General features: G+C 46.5%; 6 protein-coding genes across 6 annotated transcripts; 3 read left to right on the top strand and 3 right to left on the bottom strand.

Annotated features, from left to right (window-relative positions):
* Nucleotides 1–220: 220 nt before the first annotated feature.
* On the bottom strand, nt 221–4,340 carry BX661DRAFT_149368 (uncharacterized protein; the record flags this gene model as incomplete). The annotated part of the gene is made up of 2 exons (XM_051533225.1): nt 3,542–4,340; nt 221–2,927 (listed from the first exon to the last, which is right to left on the bottom strand). Coding segments are annotated over exons 1-2 (3,234 nt in total), but the record flags the coding sequence as incomplete, so codon positions are not given.
* Nucleotides 4,341–5,251: 911 nt separating this feature from the next.
* On the top strand, nt 5,252–5,842 carry BX661DRAFT_139292 (ADP-ribosylation factor-like protein 8B; the record flags this gene model as incomplete). Its single annotated transcript, XM_051532783.1, has 1 exon — nt 5,252–5,842. The coding sequence occupies one exon, from the start codon at nt 5,252–5,254 to the stop codon at nt 5,840–5,842; it is 591 nt and encodes a 196-aa protein (XP_051394844.1).
* Nucleotides 5,843–6,006: 164 nt separating this feature from the next.
* Nucleotides 6,007–6,747, top strand: BX661DRAFT_582 (Mss4-like protein). The gene has a single exon (XM_051539287.1). The coding sequence runs from the start codon at nt 6,222–6,224 to the stop codon at nt 6,726–6,728; it is 507 nt and encodes a 168-aa protein (XP_051394843.1). The 5' UTR covers nt 6,007–6,221; the 3' UTR covers nt 6,729–6,747.
* Nucleotides 6,748–7,773: 1,026 nt separating this feature from the next.
* Nucleotides 7,774–8,497, bottom strand: BX661DRAFT_195097 (uncharacterized protein; the record flags this gene model as incomplete). The annotated part of the gene is made up of 3 exons (XM_051537913.1): nt 7,774–7,827; nt 8,117–8,216; nt 8,268–8,497. 3 exons carry the CDS (start codon nt 8,495–8,497, stop codon nt 7,774–7,776), a joined length of 384 nt encoding a protein of 127 aa, XP_051394842.1.
* Nucleotides 8,498–12,226: 3,729 nt separating this feature from the next.
* BX661DRAFT_195096 (uncharacterized protein) lies at nt 12,227–13,390 on the bottom strand (the record flags this gene model as incomplete). Its single annotated transcript, XM_051537912.1, has 1 exon — nt 12,227–13,390. One exon carries the CDS (start codon nt 13,388–13,390, stop codon nt 12,227–12,229), a length of 1,164 nt encoding a protein of 387 aa, XP_051394841.1.
* A 2,945-nt stretch (nt 13,391–16,335) lies between these two features.
* On the top strand, nt 16,336–17,404 carry BX661DRAFT_195095 (Aspartate/ornithine carbamoyltransferase; the record flags this gene model as incomplete). The annotated part of the gene is made up of 5 exons (XM_051537911.1): nt 16,336–16,361; nt 16,441–16,567; nt 16,673–16,888; nt 16,943–17,230; nt 17,255–17,404. 5 exons carry the CDS (start codon nt 16,336–16,338, stop codon nt 17,402–17,404), a joined length of 807 nt encoding a protein of 268 aa, XP_051394840.1.
* Between the last annotated feature and the right edge of the window lie 206 nt (nt 17,405–17,610).

The raw sequence follows: 17,610 nt of genomic DNA, 5'->3' as shown, positions 1-17,610 counted from the left end.
CAAAGGCCTCGTCGGGCCGCTGGAACGCAAAATCAGCGTTATGCGACGCCGGGTCGTGACTCTGGTTAAACGAAAGCGAGGGCGTGATCTGCACAGGGAACGATGCTGCGCGGTGCGTCTCGGATGGCGGCGGTAGCGGCGGCGTCGGCGTCAGCAGCTCAGCGTGCGTGGTGGCCTTCTTGGGGTTTTCTGGCGGCTGCGTGCGGTCAATAACCGGGACGCCCTGCTTGCTCAGCATGTCCTCGAAGCCGGGCGCCTCCTGCGGTGCGTTGCCGGCAATAGCCGTGATGTCCTGCTTAACAGCACCGTCGGCAAAGCGGCGGATAACATCGTAGGTGCGCAGACCGAAGAAGCGAATGTACTGGTGCATATCAATGCCCTCCTTGGCCAGCTGCGAGGCGATCGAGTGGTCGCCGCGGCAGATAGTCTGGTACTGCCAGTGCATAACCAGCTTGAGCGTGGCGGCGCCGGCCGCATTGACGTCGCCCTCAAAGGCCGGCATCAGGGGCATCAGTACAATGACACGGAACTTCTCCTCGCGGCGGTGCGCGTGCTTAATGCGGTCGACCAACGCCTCGGCAATGCGGTTCTTGATGGTGTACCCGGCATCCTCGCGCGCGCTCGAGATGAAGAACTGGTTCTCGATGTAGATGAAGTGTTTGGCATCGCGGATCATCTCGCAGTACGCCGTGTGGATGCTGCTCTCCTTGCTGATGCCCATAGACCACTCGGCCGATGACCGCAGCACCTGCGTGCGGCAAGTGCCGCGGTACTGCATATCATTGCGTGTCGCCGAGTACTCGCCCTTGGGCATCAGGAACGGCATGTGTGCCTTGGCCAGCGCCTTGGAGCCCTTGATGAAGTTCCAGCGCTGGATGAAGTGGCGCGCGACGTCCCTTGCCGGCTGGCCAATCATCGCCATGTGCACGTCGTGCCACGGCATGCGCGCCGTCGAGCATCGGTCGATCAGCGTGTCCTCGTACTCGTGCACGTTGGAAAAGTCGTGGATGCGCGCGTTGTTGTAGTCCTGGCCGAAGAAGTTCTGCAGGTGCGCAAACGGCCGGCCCTTGTGCGGCAAAAAGTAGTCGGCCAGCCGGTGGCCGTGCGTGTCGTAGCGGCCCCAGCACAGGTCCAGCCCGCCAATAAACGCAAAGGTGTTGTCCACAATTACCATCTTCTCATGGTGCGCCCAGAACATGGTTCCGCCGGCCAGATGGTCCGGGTGCCGCTGCACCATGATGTTCGGGTGCAGCGACTGCAGCTTGCGCTTGGTATACGCCGAGTTGATTGTCAGCGACACCGTGACCTCCTTGTAGATAACCACGTATATCTTAACGCCCTCCTCGGCCTTGCGCTTCAGCAGCCGGTCCAGCCGGAACTCCTCGTTCAGGTGGTACGGCCGCCGCAGGTGCAGCTCAGGTGACAGCCACCAGTCCTCGATGTAGATGCAGTCGGTCGCCTTCTCCAGCGCCTCAGACAGCGCGTAGAAATAGTCATCGCCGTCAACGAACCAGATGACGCGGCTGTTGTCGCGGATCGGCGCAAAAGATTCAAAGCGGTGCGGCACGGCCCACGCGGACAGCCGCTTCATCTCGCCAATCGAGTGGCGCCACTCATTGATAACGCGCTCGCTGTCGCTGCGCAGCTGGATGCGGCGGTACTGGTTGGACACGGTGATGCGGTACGGAAACAACGGGTTGTGGCCCGACTTTTTGCGGTACTTGATGTCAAACTGCGGGTCGGCAAACAGCACGTCGCTGGGGTACGGGTCCGAGATGTGGTTGCAGAACGCGATGAACGAGTCGCGCACCAGCACCCACTGCTTGGACCACCGCCGCAGGTCGCGCGGCGTGCACCACATGCCAGTGGTATGCTCGACGCGCCGGTCCAGGCTGCCCTCCTTGCCCTTCCAGCCGACGTCCTTGATGATCGACACGGCGCTAAGCTCGAGGAACGTGCACACCTCGTAGGCCGGCCGCATGTTGAGCGCGCGCAGCAGCTTGACCAGGTACGACTCGAGCGCCTGCTTGCGGTCAACTGTCGACTGCATGCGCCGCTCGCTGCCGCTGCCGGTGCCGCCCAGATTGAACAGCCGCGCGCGCTCGATCGCGTAGCTGATCTGCGGCGGGAACGCCGGCAGCTGCGTGACACGGCCCTGGAACTTGCGCAGCGTCAGCACCGTGTGCAGCGCCAGAAAGTCGTTGAGCCGCCGGTGGATCGACCACTTGACGTCGCCGTACTGCAGCTCGATGCGCACAATAAAGTGGTGATCCTCCTCGCTGGTCGGCACCGCGCCCGACACCATGACGCTGAGCCGGATCGCGTCAAAGATCACGGGCGGCGCGCGGTGGCCGTGCTCGTCGCGCATAAAATGGAACATTGGCACAAACATCGCGTCCTGCAAGAACGGGAAGATGCTGTTGGGCATTGCGCTCTTCATCTGCCGCTGCGGCTTGCGCCCCGTCAGCACCGTGGCCTTGATGACCGCGCGCCGCAGCTTGTGCCGCAGGTCGTCGACGCGCTTGCGCCGCCCGGCCGCCTCGTCGTCGTCGTCGTCGTCGTCGTTGTTGCCATCGGCTTTGTTGTTATGGTTGTCGTCATCGTCGTTTGAGCCGCGATGGAACAGCCGCGCGAGCAGCGGCGACTCCTTATCGTGCACGTGCTCGGATGCGCTCTCGATCTTGTCCTGTGCGCGAATGAGCTTGGCCTTAACGCCGTCGGGGCCGATGACCGGCCCCCCGCTGACATCCTTGATTGTGTACGAATGCGCGAGCGCCGTTGTCGATGTGTTTGAGCCCGTGTAGTACTGCAGTGCCGACCCAGTCGACGAGACGCCCGTGTCGGCGCGGTCGCGGCTGCCGTTGCGCTCGCCACCTGCGTTGATGTCTGTGCTGCGCGCCTGTCTGCAAGGGTAGTTGTCGTCGGACCTATGCGATTAGATTGTATTAGATTGCATTGGCATTGGCATTAATATTAGCATTGAAGATGAGCGGGGGGTGTGCTTTTTAATTGAAAGGAGCCGGGGGAAGTGGAGGGGAGGCATCTTTGCTGCAATATAGTGCATGCGCATTGAGAAATGCGCGCATCGCATTTTCAACACTTCAGCATCAAGCATTGGGCGCATCACGATCTGCAAACTCCCTTCTTCAGTCTGTGATCAGCTGAAGCAAGCCAAGCTGGGCAACGCGGAAGTAGTGCCTCAACCGAAGGAAACGAACACTGCGGGTGCAGCAAGAGGTAGAGATAGAGATGGAGATAGAGATGGAGATAGACATAGACATAGACATGGAGATAGACATAGACATAGACATAGACATAGACATAGACATAGACATAGACATAGACATAGACATAGACATAGACATAGACATAGACATAGACATGGAGATGGAGTGTGTTGAGATGTTGAGCGGAATAGCATATATCAAAACGAAACAGCGACAATAGCAACAATAGCAACAATAGCAACAATAGCAACAGCAAAACAAAAAACACCATTGCAAGCAGTAAAACACATTAAGAGCCGTACTCATACACATACTGGACGTCACCGTGAGCCAGAGAGTCCTCGCCCATCGCAGGCACCCTCAGCTCCAACTGCTGCTGCTGCTGCTGTTGTTGCTGATGCTGCTGCTCCTCTGGCTGCAGCTGCTGTTCTTTCTCAGCATAATCGCTGTCCTCTATATTGTTCTCAGCGCGCTGGGACATGTCCGAAAACAGCTTATCCCACCCGCTAACGCTCCTCCTATGGGCATACGACACCCTGTTAGTCTCCGGCTGCTGCTCTCCAGCGGTTGAAATGGGCAGTAGCGGGGATATTGGCTGAGGCGGCAAGCATTCTATGCTGCTTCGGTTGGCTGCCTGCGGGACGTTGTTTCCAGCGAGATCTATTGTGTTGCTTTTGTGGATGGGTGGCCTCTTTTGTAATGGCGAGAGCATGAGTGCCTTTGCCGCCGCCTTCCCTGCGGCTGTCGGTCTCTGTGGTGGTGGATTGGTTGGCGAAGACGAATTTCCAATGGCCGTGGTTCCCTGCACCTGCTCTTTCTCTTCTTGTTTTGTTGGGCTCATTTCACGCAGAGGTAAATAAATAAAATGGCGAATTTTACAGTAAATAAATAAAGTTTTTTTTCTTTGCAAGTAGAAAAAAATGAACAAATGAACAAATACAAAAAAAAGTGGCTGCTAAAACAGAAACGAAAAAGAAATAAAATGCAAAAAAAGAAGGCATATGCGGGGGCAAACATTACACAGTGAAATAAACACATGCTGTTTGGGTTGCAACGCGCATATCTATTTTTCCAATCAGGGGTTTTATTCAACTGAGACTTTAAAGTAGACAAACATTAGTTTTTTTATGGCAAGACAGAGATGAGGTATTTGAGATCATATTTTTTGTCATTGCAGTGACATACGTAATTTATCTAAACGGTCCAATTTTTTTTCTTATTTGTGTTGGTTTGTATTTGGGCTTGGCTTTATCCGTGAGAGATATTAAAGCAAAAGTTTGTACGTTTTGCCTATTTTGGCTTTTTCTCTTCATTAATATTTTTTCCATGGCTTTTTTCCGAATCGGTGCTGCAATGCCTGCCCCCGATGGCTATCACGCAACCTGATCGATGCCTTATTCGTTCACGTGTATCGTCACACTCGTTTGTTTTTTAAACACAAAGAGTAGAGCACGCACACGCACACGCACAGGCTTCTAAAGTAAAAAAAGCTTGCCGCTTCTGCTTAAGTTCTTTATGCGGCGTAATACATTTTTATTATGTATTCGTAATACACACCGCTCAGACAAAAAAAAATAAAGGAAGAAAAAAAAACAGGCTTGCATCACTTTTTTCTTTTTTTTCCTGCGTAGTGTTTTTGGGTCTAAAGCATGCTTGTTATTTTTTTGTTCTTGTTTGTTTGTTTTTTCTCTCGCCTCATCCTTCTCCTATTTCACACTTTACTCCCCCCATCACTTTCCCTCGCACTCCCCCCCCTCCCAAATAACTTTGCTTCTCTTTTCTTGGGTTTGACTTTTTTTATTTGAGTTTATACTTTTTTTATTCCAATCTGTGTACTCTATTTTTATTTGCATTTCTCTGTCTCGAATAATATTACCATCAACGCCGCCCCGTTGCAGAGACGCTCTTATTTTTTTGCTACCCACGCCGCCTGTCAATACAAACCAAAAACAAACCACAGCAAATACAAATATAAAATACTGAGCTCTTTTTCCAACTAGCGAAATATTCGAGTGGAAAGGCAAATGGCATCGATTCTAAAAGCGATACTGGACTGGCTTCGGAGCCTTTTCTGGAAGGAAGAGATGGAGCTTACGCTGGTCGGACTGCAAAACTCGGGCAAAACAACATTGGTAAACGTCATAGCCTCTGGCCAATTCACCGAAGACATGATTCCCACGGTGGGCTTCAACATGCGCAAGGTAACCAAGGGCAACGTCACGATGAAGCTCTGGGACATTGGCGGCCAACCGCGGTTCCGAAGCATGTGGGAGCGCTATTGTCGCGGAGTCAACGCCATTGTGTTTGTCATCGATGCCGCCGATCATAACAAGTTGGACCAGGCGAGGGCCGAGTTGTGGAGTTTGCTGGAGAAGCCGCAGTTGGCCAACATTCCAGTTTTGGTCCTGGGCAATAAGAATGACTTGGACGAGTCTCTGACTGTGGAGCAGCTCATCGAGGCTATGAACCTGCAGGCTATAACTTCGAGGGAGGTTGCTTGTTACTCTATTTCTGCCAAGAATCAGGTCAATATCGATATTACGCTCACGTGGCTCATCCAGCATTCGTCATCGGCATCGTCGCCGACCGCAGCACACGCCGAAATGCCAATGTGAACTCCTTTTATATTTCTTCTCTCCCTCTTTTTTCTTTTTGTTCGCTCGTCCCTTTTTTATATTAAACAGCAGCCAAATTCCCCCCTTGCAAAACCTCCTTTTTCCTCTTCTTCTTTCCGGTGCCTTTCTTAATTAAATTTATCAACTATATTTTATTATCGAGTGAAACTAAGTGAGAGCGAGGCCCAGAAAGATATTAATGCAAAGTCGAAACAAATCAAATGATGGCAAGGGCAAGGGCAAGGGTAAAAATATACAGCCGGGTTGGTGGAAATGAATGAAGAAAATTTAACAAGGGTTTTTTTACTTTTCTTTTGCTAATTTTTTTTAAAAAAAATTCGCGTTATATCTGATATTCTTAAATAAACTTATTACCAATATGATGGACTTAAAGGGCTCTTGCCACTGCGGCGACATTTCCTTCGAGTTCTCAAGCCAAGCGCCCGTCCCCTTTATGCGCTGCTACTGCTCGATCTGCCGCAAGACGTCCGGCGGCGGCGGCTACACGATCAACATCATCGGCCTCACCTCCACGCTAACCGTGACCCAGGGGGCCGACAAGCTGAAATCCTACCGCGCAATTAAGGACAAATCACAACCCGTCGACAAACAAGTTCTGTGCCAGAAGAGATTCTTTTGTCCCAATTGTGCATCGTATCTGTGGGCACATTCGGAGGAGTGGGAGCAGTGGATTTACCCTTATGCCTCAGCCATTGATACACCGTTGAAGGTTCCGCCGGCGACAACAAGTATTATGCTGGGGAGTGCCCCTGAGTGGACAGATCCTAGGAAGTTGCCGAGAAAAGTTGTGGATAATGAGATGTTTGAAGAGTACCCTGAGTACTCGTTGGAGATGTGGCACAAGGACCATGGCGAGCTATTGTGAATAAAAAATATTGAACCATTATGATTTTGTAGAAAAGAATATTAAAATATAGTATTTTTTCAAAGATATTCTAGGTCGTAAATATTTGTTCGCAACCCTTATTTATAGTTTTCCTTCATCGCTGTGGTTTGCCACAAACATTGACATATGCAGTTGATTTTTGACTTGGATATTTAATCTGGACCATTGGACCTTTAATTTGGCAGCGCATTAACAGGCGAGTTGTTTCAAATGGCATTTAATGTCCATATTCGAAGTATTGTCATCGCGTCGAACTAGTTTTGTGACTACTAGTGGAGCATCCAAATGGCTGTCGTTTTTTTTGCTTGATTATCGCTGTGCTCTTGTGCAACTCGCTTTGTACCCCCCCTCCCCATGGCCCCGTATCGGCGCTTGTTAACTTTGCACTTGATCCTGTATCGCTCTTGTCCTCGTTGCTGGGCTCTGGCGTACATGGATCTAAAAATGCATTGGTCAAGCCCGTAATGCCGTTATAAGTTGGCTCTTTGTTAAGGCGAACATGTCGCCCTTCAATCCTGTATTGCGGTTCAAATGATAATTCTTCGATGAATGGCGACTCGTCTCCAAATGTCATTGTCATTGATCTCAACTCAATTAGAAGTGGCTTTCACTTTTCTGGAAATTCGATTAATGATGACACGATGTGTTCGATCAGTGCCATGTTAAATCACGTCAGCAAATCTCTGAATGACATTCTCTCGATTAAAGGAACAACTGATACCAATGGGGTGCCACGAATCAATTCATAATCCATAGCCATATCTTCAGAGTTGTTTATGCGCTCGGCTCATTTGTTACTTGAAACACTCCTTCAATGTCTTCCATTCAAATATGGTTGTTCTCAGCATTAAAAATGTGCTTGGATACTGTTGACATTGATGATGATGACAGTGATGATAGCACATGTGACAATAAAAGTGATGAGGACAGTACATATTGTGATGCTGTCGAAGATGGTGCAGAATAAATGAGTCTTGCTGTCGTCTCAATCGGCAGCGGTGGAAAATCGGAGAATGAGAATGAATCAGATGATGTGGACAACAATGACGACCATGACAATGCGCTTGAAGAATGTAGTCTGTACGGCTAGGTCGAATAATCTAATATCAAATGATACTCTTACTGCGAGATGTTTTGTTTGAATAGTCTGTTTCGAATTCCGCTGCTGGTGTTTCCCTGGGTTGCCGCCGAATAAGTCCCTGCGACACATGCACTGGGCGACAAATTCTGGGCAAACCAAATAGGCTTGACACATGCACCAAAAATGCAGGCAAAGCCAGAGGCAAGACTGGCAAGATTAGCAATACCAACGTGGGTATTATCACATAGTTTTATTCAACAGGCAGCATGTAATCAAACAGCTCTACTGGCTCTTCGCTCTCATAGGGATCATCAATCTCGTCATTGTCAAATTCATGCACGCCTGTTGCAACAGCATGGCTATTGGTAATAAACAGCACAGGTGGCCTGGAAGTGTAGCTGTCTGTGGAACTATTGTCAAACATGCCATGATATTACAGGTTTTCAAAGCCCTTTGATGAGCTAAAGTTCTCGGCGCCGATATTGCTGCTGTTCCCTCCATGATCGTTATCCTTGTCGCAATATTTGTCACTTGGTGACATATTGCTCATTTGGTCTTGTTGGTCTTCCGATGCATGAAACATTATTAGCATGCTGACCTGAATGCCCTTAGACAATGGCGGACCGTTTATCATCAACAGATAATAAACCGTACCCTTGCGACTCATGTCCTCAAATGGCCCCTTTCTATAATAACAATAATCAACAACATTGACAACGTTTTCCAGGCATTTTAGGCTCACCATCTTGCCTGGCTCAAGCCAAATTGGGTTACGACTTTGGTTCACCTTTATGTTTGCTTGGCGTCTGATTTGCAAGTGAGCCTTTTCGGATTTTTTTGTGAATTCTCTCCTCCAATTCCTCAACGCTCGATGCCAGGTAGTTGACTTCGATTATTCTGTAATCCTCGCGTGCTAAAATCACTTTGTATCTACAGAACTGTTTAAGCGGAGTCATGACAATATTTGGTAAGAATTTCACAGTGTGCATAGCCACGATCTCTGGGATAAATGTTATCTAGCCTTTATTGCCCGGGTTGTCTGCGTGCAGACGACGTAGAGCGTTCTTGAACAATTCGATGGCATTCTCAGCCAAATCTAACTGCGGGTGATACCTAATCGTAAGCATGCTCAAGATGGCATTGTCGTTGACAAACTACTTGTATTTCTCTAAGTTAAACTGGGTCTCGTTATCTGACGTCATGCACAGCGACATAATATAAACGCTGCACCAATTGTCCTGTATCATGTTTATAATTGTGCGTGCCGTCATTTCTTTGACTGAATACATTTTAATGTAGCCGCTTATACCATTGTGTGCCAAGAGCGCGTCCACAGCCCAGTTTTTTGACTTTCCCATCTGTACATTTATCTGATACAGATGGGAGCGTAGCCTAGCTAAATTGGACGTGATCATCTGTGTGTATATGTGATTCTAAATGGTGTTAAGCTGGCAATTCTCTCACCATAATACCATGTTCTGTACCATAGCAGGTATGTTTTTGCACTACATGTGGTGGCATACGTAGTCAAGTACTTGCTTGTATCCAAGGTGGTGCATTAGTTTTGGGGTTTGGACGCGTAAATATGGGGATCTGGAAGTGAGCGCTTGTTGCCTCATCAATACCATACTCAAGACGAGTTGGCACAAATTTCCCGTGCGCCTCCTATGCTTTATCACTTATTGTATGTTGGATTGTGTGTGCGTGTTTTGCGCCTAGTTACATTGGGGGCTTGATTGGTCTAATGGCTGCTCGAGGCGGACATTCGCTCAGATACTCACGCATTGTAGAGTTTTCTGATATCAAGTTATAAAGCAACAAATCAAAGTGCCTGGCGCTATCCAGTTGGTAAACAATGTGGCCAGCAACGCTCTTCCCAAGTTACCGACAGATGCATTGTGTCCCAGCGTCTAAAGGCATTGTCTCGTTGGTACAAAAAATAATCTGATAGCAGGCCAATCTTTACGCGCATTTTACGAGGGTGCATGGCGGCAATGTTCGGCGCGGTCACGGAGTCAAAGTCGTTGTTGTTATTTGCGTTTTAAAGTTTGACTGCCTGCGCATCTGTCATCAACTCGACAGAAATGCCATCGGCGCAAATGTCAGCAGTTGGGTTTGTGACATATGTGCACTCATAGTCCTCATTGATAATCAGTTGGATCAAATAATCAGCATTAGCTTTTTCGTCGGTGCCTTTGACGCCTTTATTGTCAATACTGTGCCTGTCGCGGTCAACGCCATTCTTCGCAACAACTACAACTGAGCCGTTAAGTGATTGCTCAATAGAAAGTATCGTCAGATCGTTGTCTTGCTTCTGTCTAAGTTATTTATGCATAGCTAGCGTCATCAACTTAACGTCAAGTGTTACAATAAAAAGCATTTATTAAGATGAACTAAAAGAAAGCTAAGGGATGAACAGCCTTTATTGTTCATATTCATTAGTATTTATGTCCATATGAATTCCCGCATATCCAAGTAGGGAATTAACTGGCGATTGATCCATTAATCAATCACCCAGGACAAGCCGCATTTTCTTGTATCACATCAAGCTTATACAAAAAGTTACTGCCTACGGCTAATTCCCAGTCGTTTGTCAGTTTTTCAGTTACTCCCAGCTTCAACCATCTACCAGGTCCGCCGGCAATCTAGACCTGCACTGGGACTATTCCTAGTGCGCGGAATGGCTGCCGTTCCCAGAGTAACTTGAGCATTTACTGCCACTCCTCTAATATTTTAAGATACAGCCGGCTAACTGCATATGCAGTCATCAACGATATTGCGGCTTCTTGGTTAGCCATAGCCTTTACTGGATTCTCACCAATAAAGACATATCCTAGCCGAGCTCAATGTTTAGCATTATTCCTGTCCCTCGCTGTTAGACTTTGTTTAGTCAGAATGTTGTAAAATTATTACATATCAAATATATTCTTGGGCCAGCTTGTGCTCCTTTCTGAACTGACTGTGAATTGTTTGGTCCTCTCCACCCGAGGAGCGTGCAATCAACAGCGCGTTGGCGGGTGCACCACTCTCTTGGAGAGGTACATAATTAGTATTGGTGTACACCTGTGCTTTTTTCTTGAGCTACTCAACATGCCGTTTTCCAGCTGCTCAACGTCTGTTGCTCCTACTCTGTTTTGAAAAATTAAACGCCATATCTTTAATAACCATTTGATCTAGATTGTTAGCCGGCAAAATTGAAACTAAAGATTCAAGTTTTTGCCAGCGATATTCTGATCTCCTGGATGATACCTAGAATAATTGTACGGTCCACTTTTGAGTAAACACGTTTATATTGCTCCTATTGAGTTGGAAACACTGAGCTTAACTATTTAGCCATCTCGTACCTTCCACCAGAGTCGTTTCTGATTGCCACCAGGGTAAACTGAAAATGACTGACAATATTATCGCATATGCATCCATTGAATGTCTCACCCAATTTTACCTTGTTTATAACCAATTATCTCTTTGGTCTGGTCATTCAGTTTCAATTTTATTATTATTACCTTCTGACTGTTGGATACAGTAGGCAAAGATAATGCAAAAATTCACTTACTTGGCTCAGCCATTGAGTGATTGATATAATGACTTTCCTGTTCTTGTCGAGCGTAAAAGGGAATATCTGCCTTGAACAAATCCATATCCACGCTAATAACATTGGGCATGTTTGTAGCACTGCTTCCCAAGCTTGTCGTTGAGCTTTTATCTTGACTTACTGCCATTATTGCGTAATCAGAGGTATCCAAACTTATGCTTTCAAAGTCCAAGATCATAATTCAACTCAAATATAAAGTAAAAATTATTTCTGTTAAAATTCAGCATTATAGATTTAATTTAAATTATGAAAACATTTCTTCCAAAGAAAAAAAACCAGGACATTGATTCCTGGCAATGCCTCTACTATTTGATTTACTCAGTGCTATGGTTTGGCATACACATTGTCATGCGTAGCTAGCTTTGGCTTTAAAATCAAACCCATTTTGCAGCATGTACGCATACATTTACGCTCGTGTACTCTTAAATTAATGCCAATAAATTATAACGTTTTTCTTTTAACCAATTAACAACCAAAATGCTAGTAAAGTGACATAAACAAAATAGGGGCAAACGGTTAAATTAAACCAATGTTGTTTTTGGCCGCTAAGTTTATCTTTGTTACGCGTTGTATTGCGGCATTAATTAAAACGGAATACTGTAAATATGAGAGTACGCTGCGTGCTTTTGGTTTTGTTGTATTATTTGCTTGCATTTGTTTTATGTCCAGTAATATTTTTTATTTATTTTTTGGATATTATAATTTTAAGGTAAAAATGAAAATGATGAAAAATGATAATGAAAATGAAAAATAAAGTGAATTTTGTGGATCAATCAAATGACCGCGGCTGAGATCTGGTGCATTTTATATGTTCAAAAGCACGCGCCGCTTTTTGGCAGGTTTTGTATTGTCAAGCTTGAAAAGCATTTTGGAGCGCATTGCCAGCACGCCGCACTCAGCTCCCAACTCTGCAATCGACACAGAGTGAACACCGTCGGCACTGTCCAATTGAGCCTTGCGCTCGCTTATTTTTCGGCGAAGAGCGTCCATCCTAGCACCCATCATATCAATTTCCAAGCCATAATCTGCAGCCTTCTCGCTGTAATAATCGTTTTTATAGATAGCTGAATCTGCCAGCCCATACATAAGGAAAGCCTCGTTGTGCTTGGTGGTAATGCTAGCGCGAGACTCGCAGCGCAGCTTGGCTACTTCAGCGCGCAAGTCCTCAAGCTCATTGTGAGCATTTTTTGCTTTGGTGCTAGTCTTATCAAGCTCATGGCGCGGCACTTTTGCTTCAGCGTGCAACACTCCAAGCTCATTGTGAGCAGTGTTGGCTTGATTGCAGGCTTTGGCAAGTTGATGCTGCAGAGGTGCCACTTGAGCGCGCAATGTCATGAGCTCGAATTCGGCCATAATGCGGCCCAATGATTCCTGAGCGCAAGATGCGGCCAACTCGGCCTGTGCAGCCTTGGCGACCTCAAGGGCAGACTCCAGCTTGGAAAATGCGGTCCCAATGCTGTTGCAAGCAAACTCGGCCGCGCTACGGATCCCTGCTTCCTGGGCGCGAGCAGCCTCCAACTCGGCGAGATTAGCTTTGAACGCGTCTATTCCAGCGCTCAGCACAGCATTCTTGCTCTCGGCATCCGCACAGTTAGTGTCGGCCACATAACGGGCGGTGTATTCGTTGAAGTATTCAATCTCCAGCTCACAAAGCGCGTCTTCAGTCCCTTCCAATCTAGCCTCGGCTACATAACGAGCAGCGCGCTCTTCATCAAGGGCACACTGCAGCTGGTAAATAATGCCAGCAGCGTTGTCGATATCAGAGTTGACCTCAAGCTTGGTCTTGAAAACGGTACGAAAAGCGCGACGAAGCACGTTGGTCTTGCGCGGCACAATTAATGCGGTAGTAGTAGCAGTCAACGTGGTGGAAGCAGCTGCAGCGGAGGCAGGAGTAGCGGCGGCAGGATTGGCTGATATGCGCAGAATTGAGCGCAACTCGCGCGCAAAGACATTCATACGCGAAGGCATGGTTAAAAAAGATAAACAATAAAATAAGATAAAGTACTAAGGTAGTGTTAGTGATATTGGCAGTGTTGATGATGTTGGTAGTGTTGGTGGATGAAATTATGTGTGGGTGGTGTTGAAGAGAAGTTAACTAGTGGTGTTGAAGGGGAAAACAAGGGTGAGAGACGGTGGAAGGGGCGGGCGGGAAATGACTGTTTTTCTATTTTTTCGGTTTGGCAGCAATATTTTTGTCGTTCTTTTTTTTGTTCTCTGCAATTTGAAAAAATTCAGCATTGAAAATCGAGCTGCGCGTTTGAGAACGAAATGAAAAACCGAGAAGCATGTGTTTGCCATCTAACAAGCAATTTGATTGGCCAAATCCAAATCTATATTTTCAACTTTTTTAAAAAATTGAAAATGGTCATATCCTTTGCTTGATATCAACCAATCATGCCACGTGAATTTTATGAGCTTGCGTCCTTTACTATTTGTAACAACAAAACGATGAAGAACGCATCATGTTTGTATTTTTTTGCATGTCCTTTGCCCAAATGTGGATGACATTGCATGCGTGCGTATGGATTGCCAATCACTGTAGATACGCGTCGTGATAAAAGGAGAAATCAATAAAGCAGCTAAAATAACATCCGAATTTATTAAAACTCGGATAAAGATGAAAGATGTCTATTTACTATTAAGATGACTGATTTTCCAGTATGTCGGCTGCACTACCCCAAGCAGGCCCCAGCAGCAGCAGTAGTTTCAGTAGCAGTAATAGATGCTGATGTTGACATCTATATTCGTGGTGGTGACTGTGCGGGGGAGCACAGTCAAACAGGGCCCTTTTCCTTTGTTTACTTTTCTTCGCATGAATTCCAATCGAGCTTTTGCTACGCCAGAAAAAAGGCTGTCGTGTAAATAATTCACCATCTGCTTGGTTAAAATATTATCGCTATTTTTGATTTGCTTCTCTTCTTTCATCCCTTTCTGTTTTTTACGTACGCGCTGAATAAACGAGGGGGAAAACAAAAAATTGTCAACTTTTTTGTTTATGATGGGGAGAAAGGATGAAACAAAAAACAATTCAGTTATTGTTGTGCGGAAAAATAGACAATGCACCGAACAAGATGAGGGGTTAAAAAATAATCGGTGTTTTGATTATTTGACACCTTTTTCCTCCACATTCGACAGAAGAAAAAGAATAAAAGCACAATGAAAAATTGGTTTGCTGACACTCTCATTATCAGGAACAGCAAGAAAAAGGTAGCTATTGGCCTAATTAGCTCACCTTAACGGTACCAAGACAGAACAGCTCAAATTGTACAGTTGGTCTCAAACCAATGCGGATGAGTATTCGGTGTGGTGCCCAACACACATTTCAAGCCACTATCTTCCCTTTTCAAGAATCAAGATCGCCATCATGGCCACTATACACATTTCTGTTATTGCTGGCTGACATCAAGGAACACCATGATGTTTACAGTGCTGCCCACACAGCGCTGCCCCCTTTTTCAGTTAAGTAATTTTTAAGACTTGAATATATCGATTTAGACCCACATTTTTATAGAGCACGACATTCGGGGCTCGAATGCTGAATGTATCTTATTTGGCAAAAAAAAGGCAAAGAAAAGTCCCACAGACAAATTATTTTTTGAAACAGGTGGTTGCTAGCAGTCTCATTGCATGTAAACAAGCGTTGCCAAACCAGCGCTTGCTTGCTTGCTTAGTCTAGTGTTTCTTTTACTTTTGTCACGCAAATTAGTGCTTGTTTTCTTTTTTTGTCGCTTGACCTTGCTAATTCAAAAAAGTTGAATTTGGAATTTGTCGTGCTCTATAAAAATGTGGGTCTAAGTTAATATATGCAAGTCTTAAAAGTTACTTAAGAAACTGAAAAAGGGGGCAGCGCTGTAAACATCATGGTGTTCCTTGATGTCAGCTAGCAATAACAGAAATGTGTATTGGACACCACAGAATTCACATTTTCCAAAGTTCCAAAAAAACACTTTTTTGGCTCTATTGTTTTGTGTTTTTTTAATCGAGTCCTTGCACAAGCCTTGCAATCAAATCAGAAGCGCATGAAAAAAGTTAGACGACCCGCGATGAGTAGCTATAGCCATTGTACCGGAACCAGAAACAGATGGCCTGGTTGTAAGCTTTCTGCGAAGTTAGAGCAATTCTGAGGAACACTTGGTGGCCTGCGCCCTAATTGAAACCATTGGTAATTCAACACTCGCAAGCAGGCACAGTGACGGGTGCTATTTGCGCTGATCAGTACATGCAGGAAATGCAAATCAGTATTTATTTTATAGCCAAGGCCCCAATTACATTATATCCACGTGCGTTGATCAGAAATATCTTTTTTTTTGCTCCCTTTTTTCGAAATCAGCAAATAAAATTAAGAAATCTGATGGTCAGGATTCAAACTCAGAATATAACAAAAAAATATGACGTCACACGGTTAATGCTGTTGATACATATTTGTAAAAGGATTGGGTTACGCTGCCTATTCTATAAAATTTTGATGTCCTATTTTTTTGAATTCAAATTCGCTTTTTTATTTCTCACCGTTTTCTTCACTCTGCTATGCCCACTTTATGAACCATGCACAGTTTGACTTTTCTCTTACGACGCTTCTCGTCTGATACTTTAGTTCCAGCAATTAACTTTTTTATTTAGATGTTTTAAATTCAATAGATTTTGAACAAAACCTTATTATTTGACCATTCCTCTTTTACTATTTATTTGTTAAGATAGTCACTACGATCTGCACAGCAAGTATTTACCTTGGCCTGAAAACCTGGCCTTTTAAGATTTTGGTGTACTTGACCGAGCCCTCGCTTCCAAGACTGAATACAAGGCTACTTTCTCAAAAAAACAAGGTCGGCGGTAACTATTTGCACAGATGAGACAAGCATGGCAACGGGTATCAATCAGGACCGGTAAATTTGAGCTCTGTGAACACGGCTTTAATGTCAATGCCGGTGGAGCTGGTGTCGTAGCCAGTGGTCATATTGTTGTTGAGGGTATATTGCAACCCAGAATGTGCATATATGGCATGCCCTGTGCCCAGTCAGCTCGGGCCCCAGATTCAAGAGTGCCACTGCTCCAAAGCTCAAGGCTATAGAGAGCACTGCTGTTGAAGTCGAGACTGCAGTTGAGGCCGAGGGCACTCCCAAGACGCGTTTCAGCACTGCAGCCGCCGTTCCTGCTTTAGCACTGCTAGTTGCATGCGATTTTGTATTGGTTGCCCTGCTGCCATCCAGACCAACAGACTGGCCGACATGCTTCCCCCCCCACAATGGCAAGAGTTCCTCCTATGTGAAGAATGAGCTGAACGTCCGCCAGTTCTTGCACGAAGACCTTCACTTTTTCTTTGCCATTACCCAGGAGATGCACCCCATTATGCAGCCGGGGCGCTGCCTGCCCCTGCTGGCCGGACGCTTTATGGCTACCATATTCTATGAGCCCTCGTCGCACATATTGTCATTGTTCCAAGCTGCCATGCTGCGCCTGGGCAGCCAGGTGTTTGCTGCGAGTAGGAAAATGGCATTGGTTTCCAAAGGCTAAACCCTCAAGTACACTGTGTACACCTTTGCTTTGTACGCCAATATCATTTTTCTGTGCCACCTGCAGCCTGGCTCCGTTGTGGGCACCTCACGCATGTACAGTGTGCCCGTCATCAACACTGGTGACGGGATTGGTGAACACCTGTTGCAGGCCATGCTCAATGCCTTTACAATCCGCGAGGTGCTGGGCACAGTCAGCAGTCTGACCATTACCCTGGCTAGTGACCTGTGCAACGGCTGCACCATGCACTCGCTGGCCTGCGTGCTCGCCCAGTACAAAAACTTTACTTTGGGCATGGTCAGAGATGACGGTGACACATAGTCCAAGTCCATCAAGGGCAACGTTGACCTGCACGCACCCTGTGCCATGCAAAACAAGTTCACCACACTCACCGACGATGTGCTGGCCAACACCGATGTTTTGTACATTGCTTGCATGCAGAAGAAGCACTTTGATTTTCTCGAGGAGTAAGAGCAGACCAATAACGCCTACACTATTGACAACAGCCCGATGCGCAAGTGCAGACGCAACATGATTGTCATGCACCCGCTCCCTCGCGCTTCTGAGATTGCTTCCAAGGTTGAAATTGACCAGCGCGCTGCATACTTTCACCAGATGCAACATGGCATGTTTGTGCGGATGGCCCTTCTTGCGCTCATGCTTTGCCGCAATTTTAA

Source organism: Kickxella alabastrina (genome assembly GCF_025024165.1).
Source record: "Kickxella alabastrina strain RSA 675 chromosome Unknown BX661scaffold_1, whole genome shotgun sequence".
Lineage (NCBI taxonomy): Eukaryota > Fungi > Kickxellomycota > Kickxellomycetes > Kickxellales > Kickxellaceae > Kickxella > Kickxella alabastrina.
The sequence above is the reverse complement of the archived record's forward strand: the minus strand, read 5'-3'. Positions and strand labels throughout refer to the sequence as shown.

Bases quoted from the DNA above. Each gene is read 5' to 3' on its own strand.
- BX661DRAFT_582 (XM_051539287.1), top strand. From the start codon at position 6,222: ATGATGGACTTAAAGGGCTCTTGCCACTGCGGCGACATTTCCTTCGAG.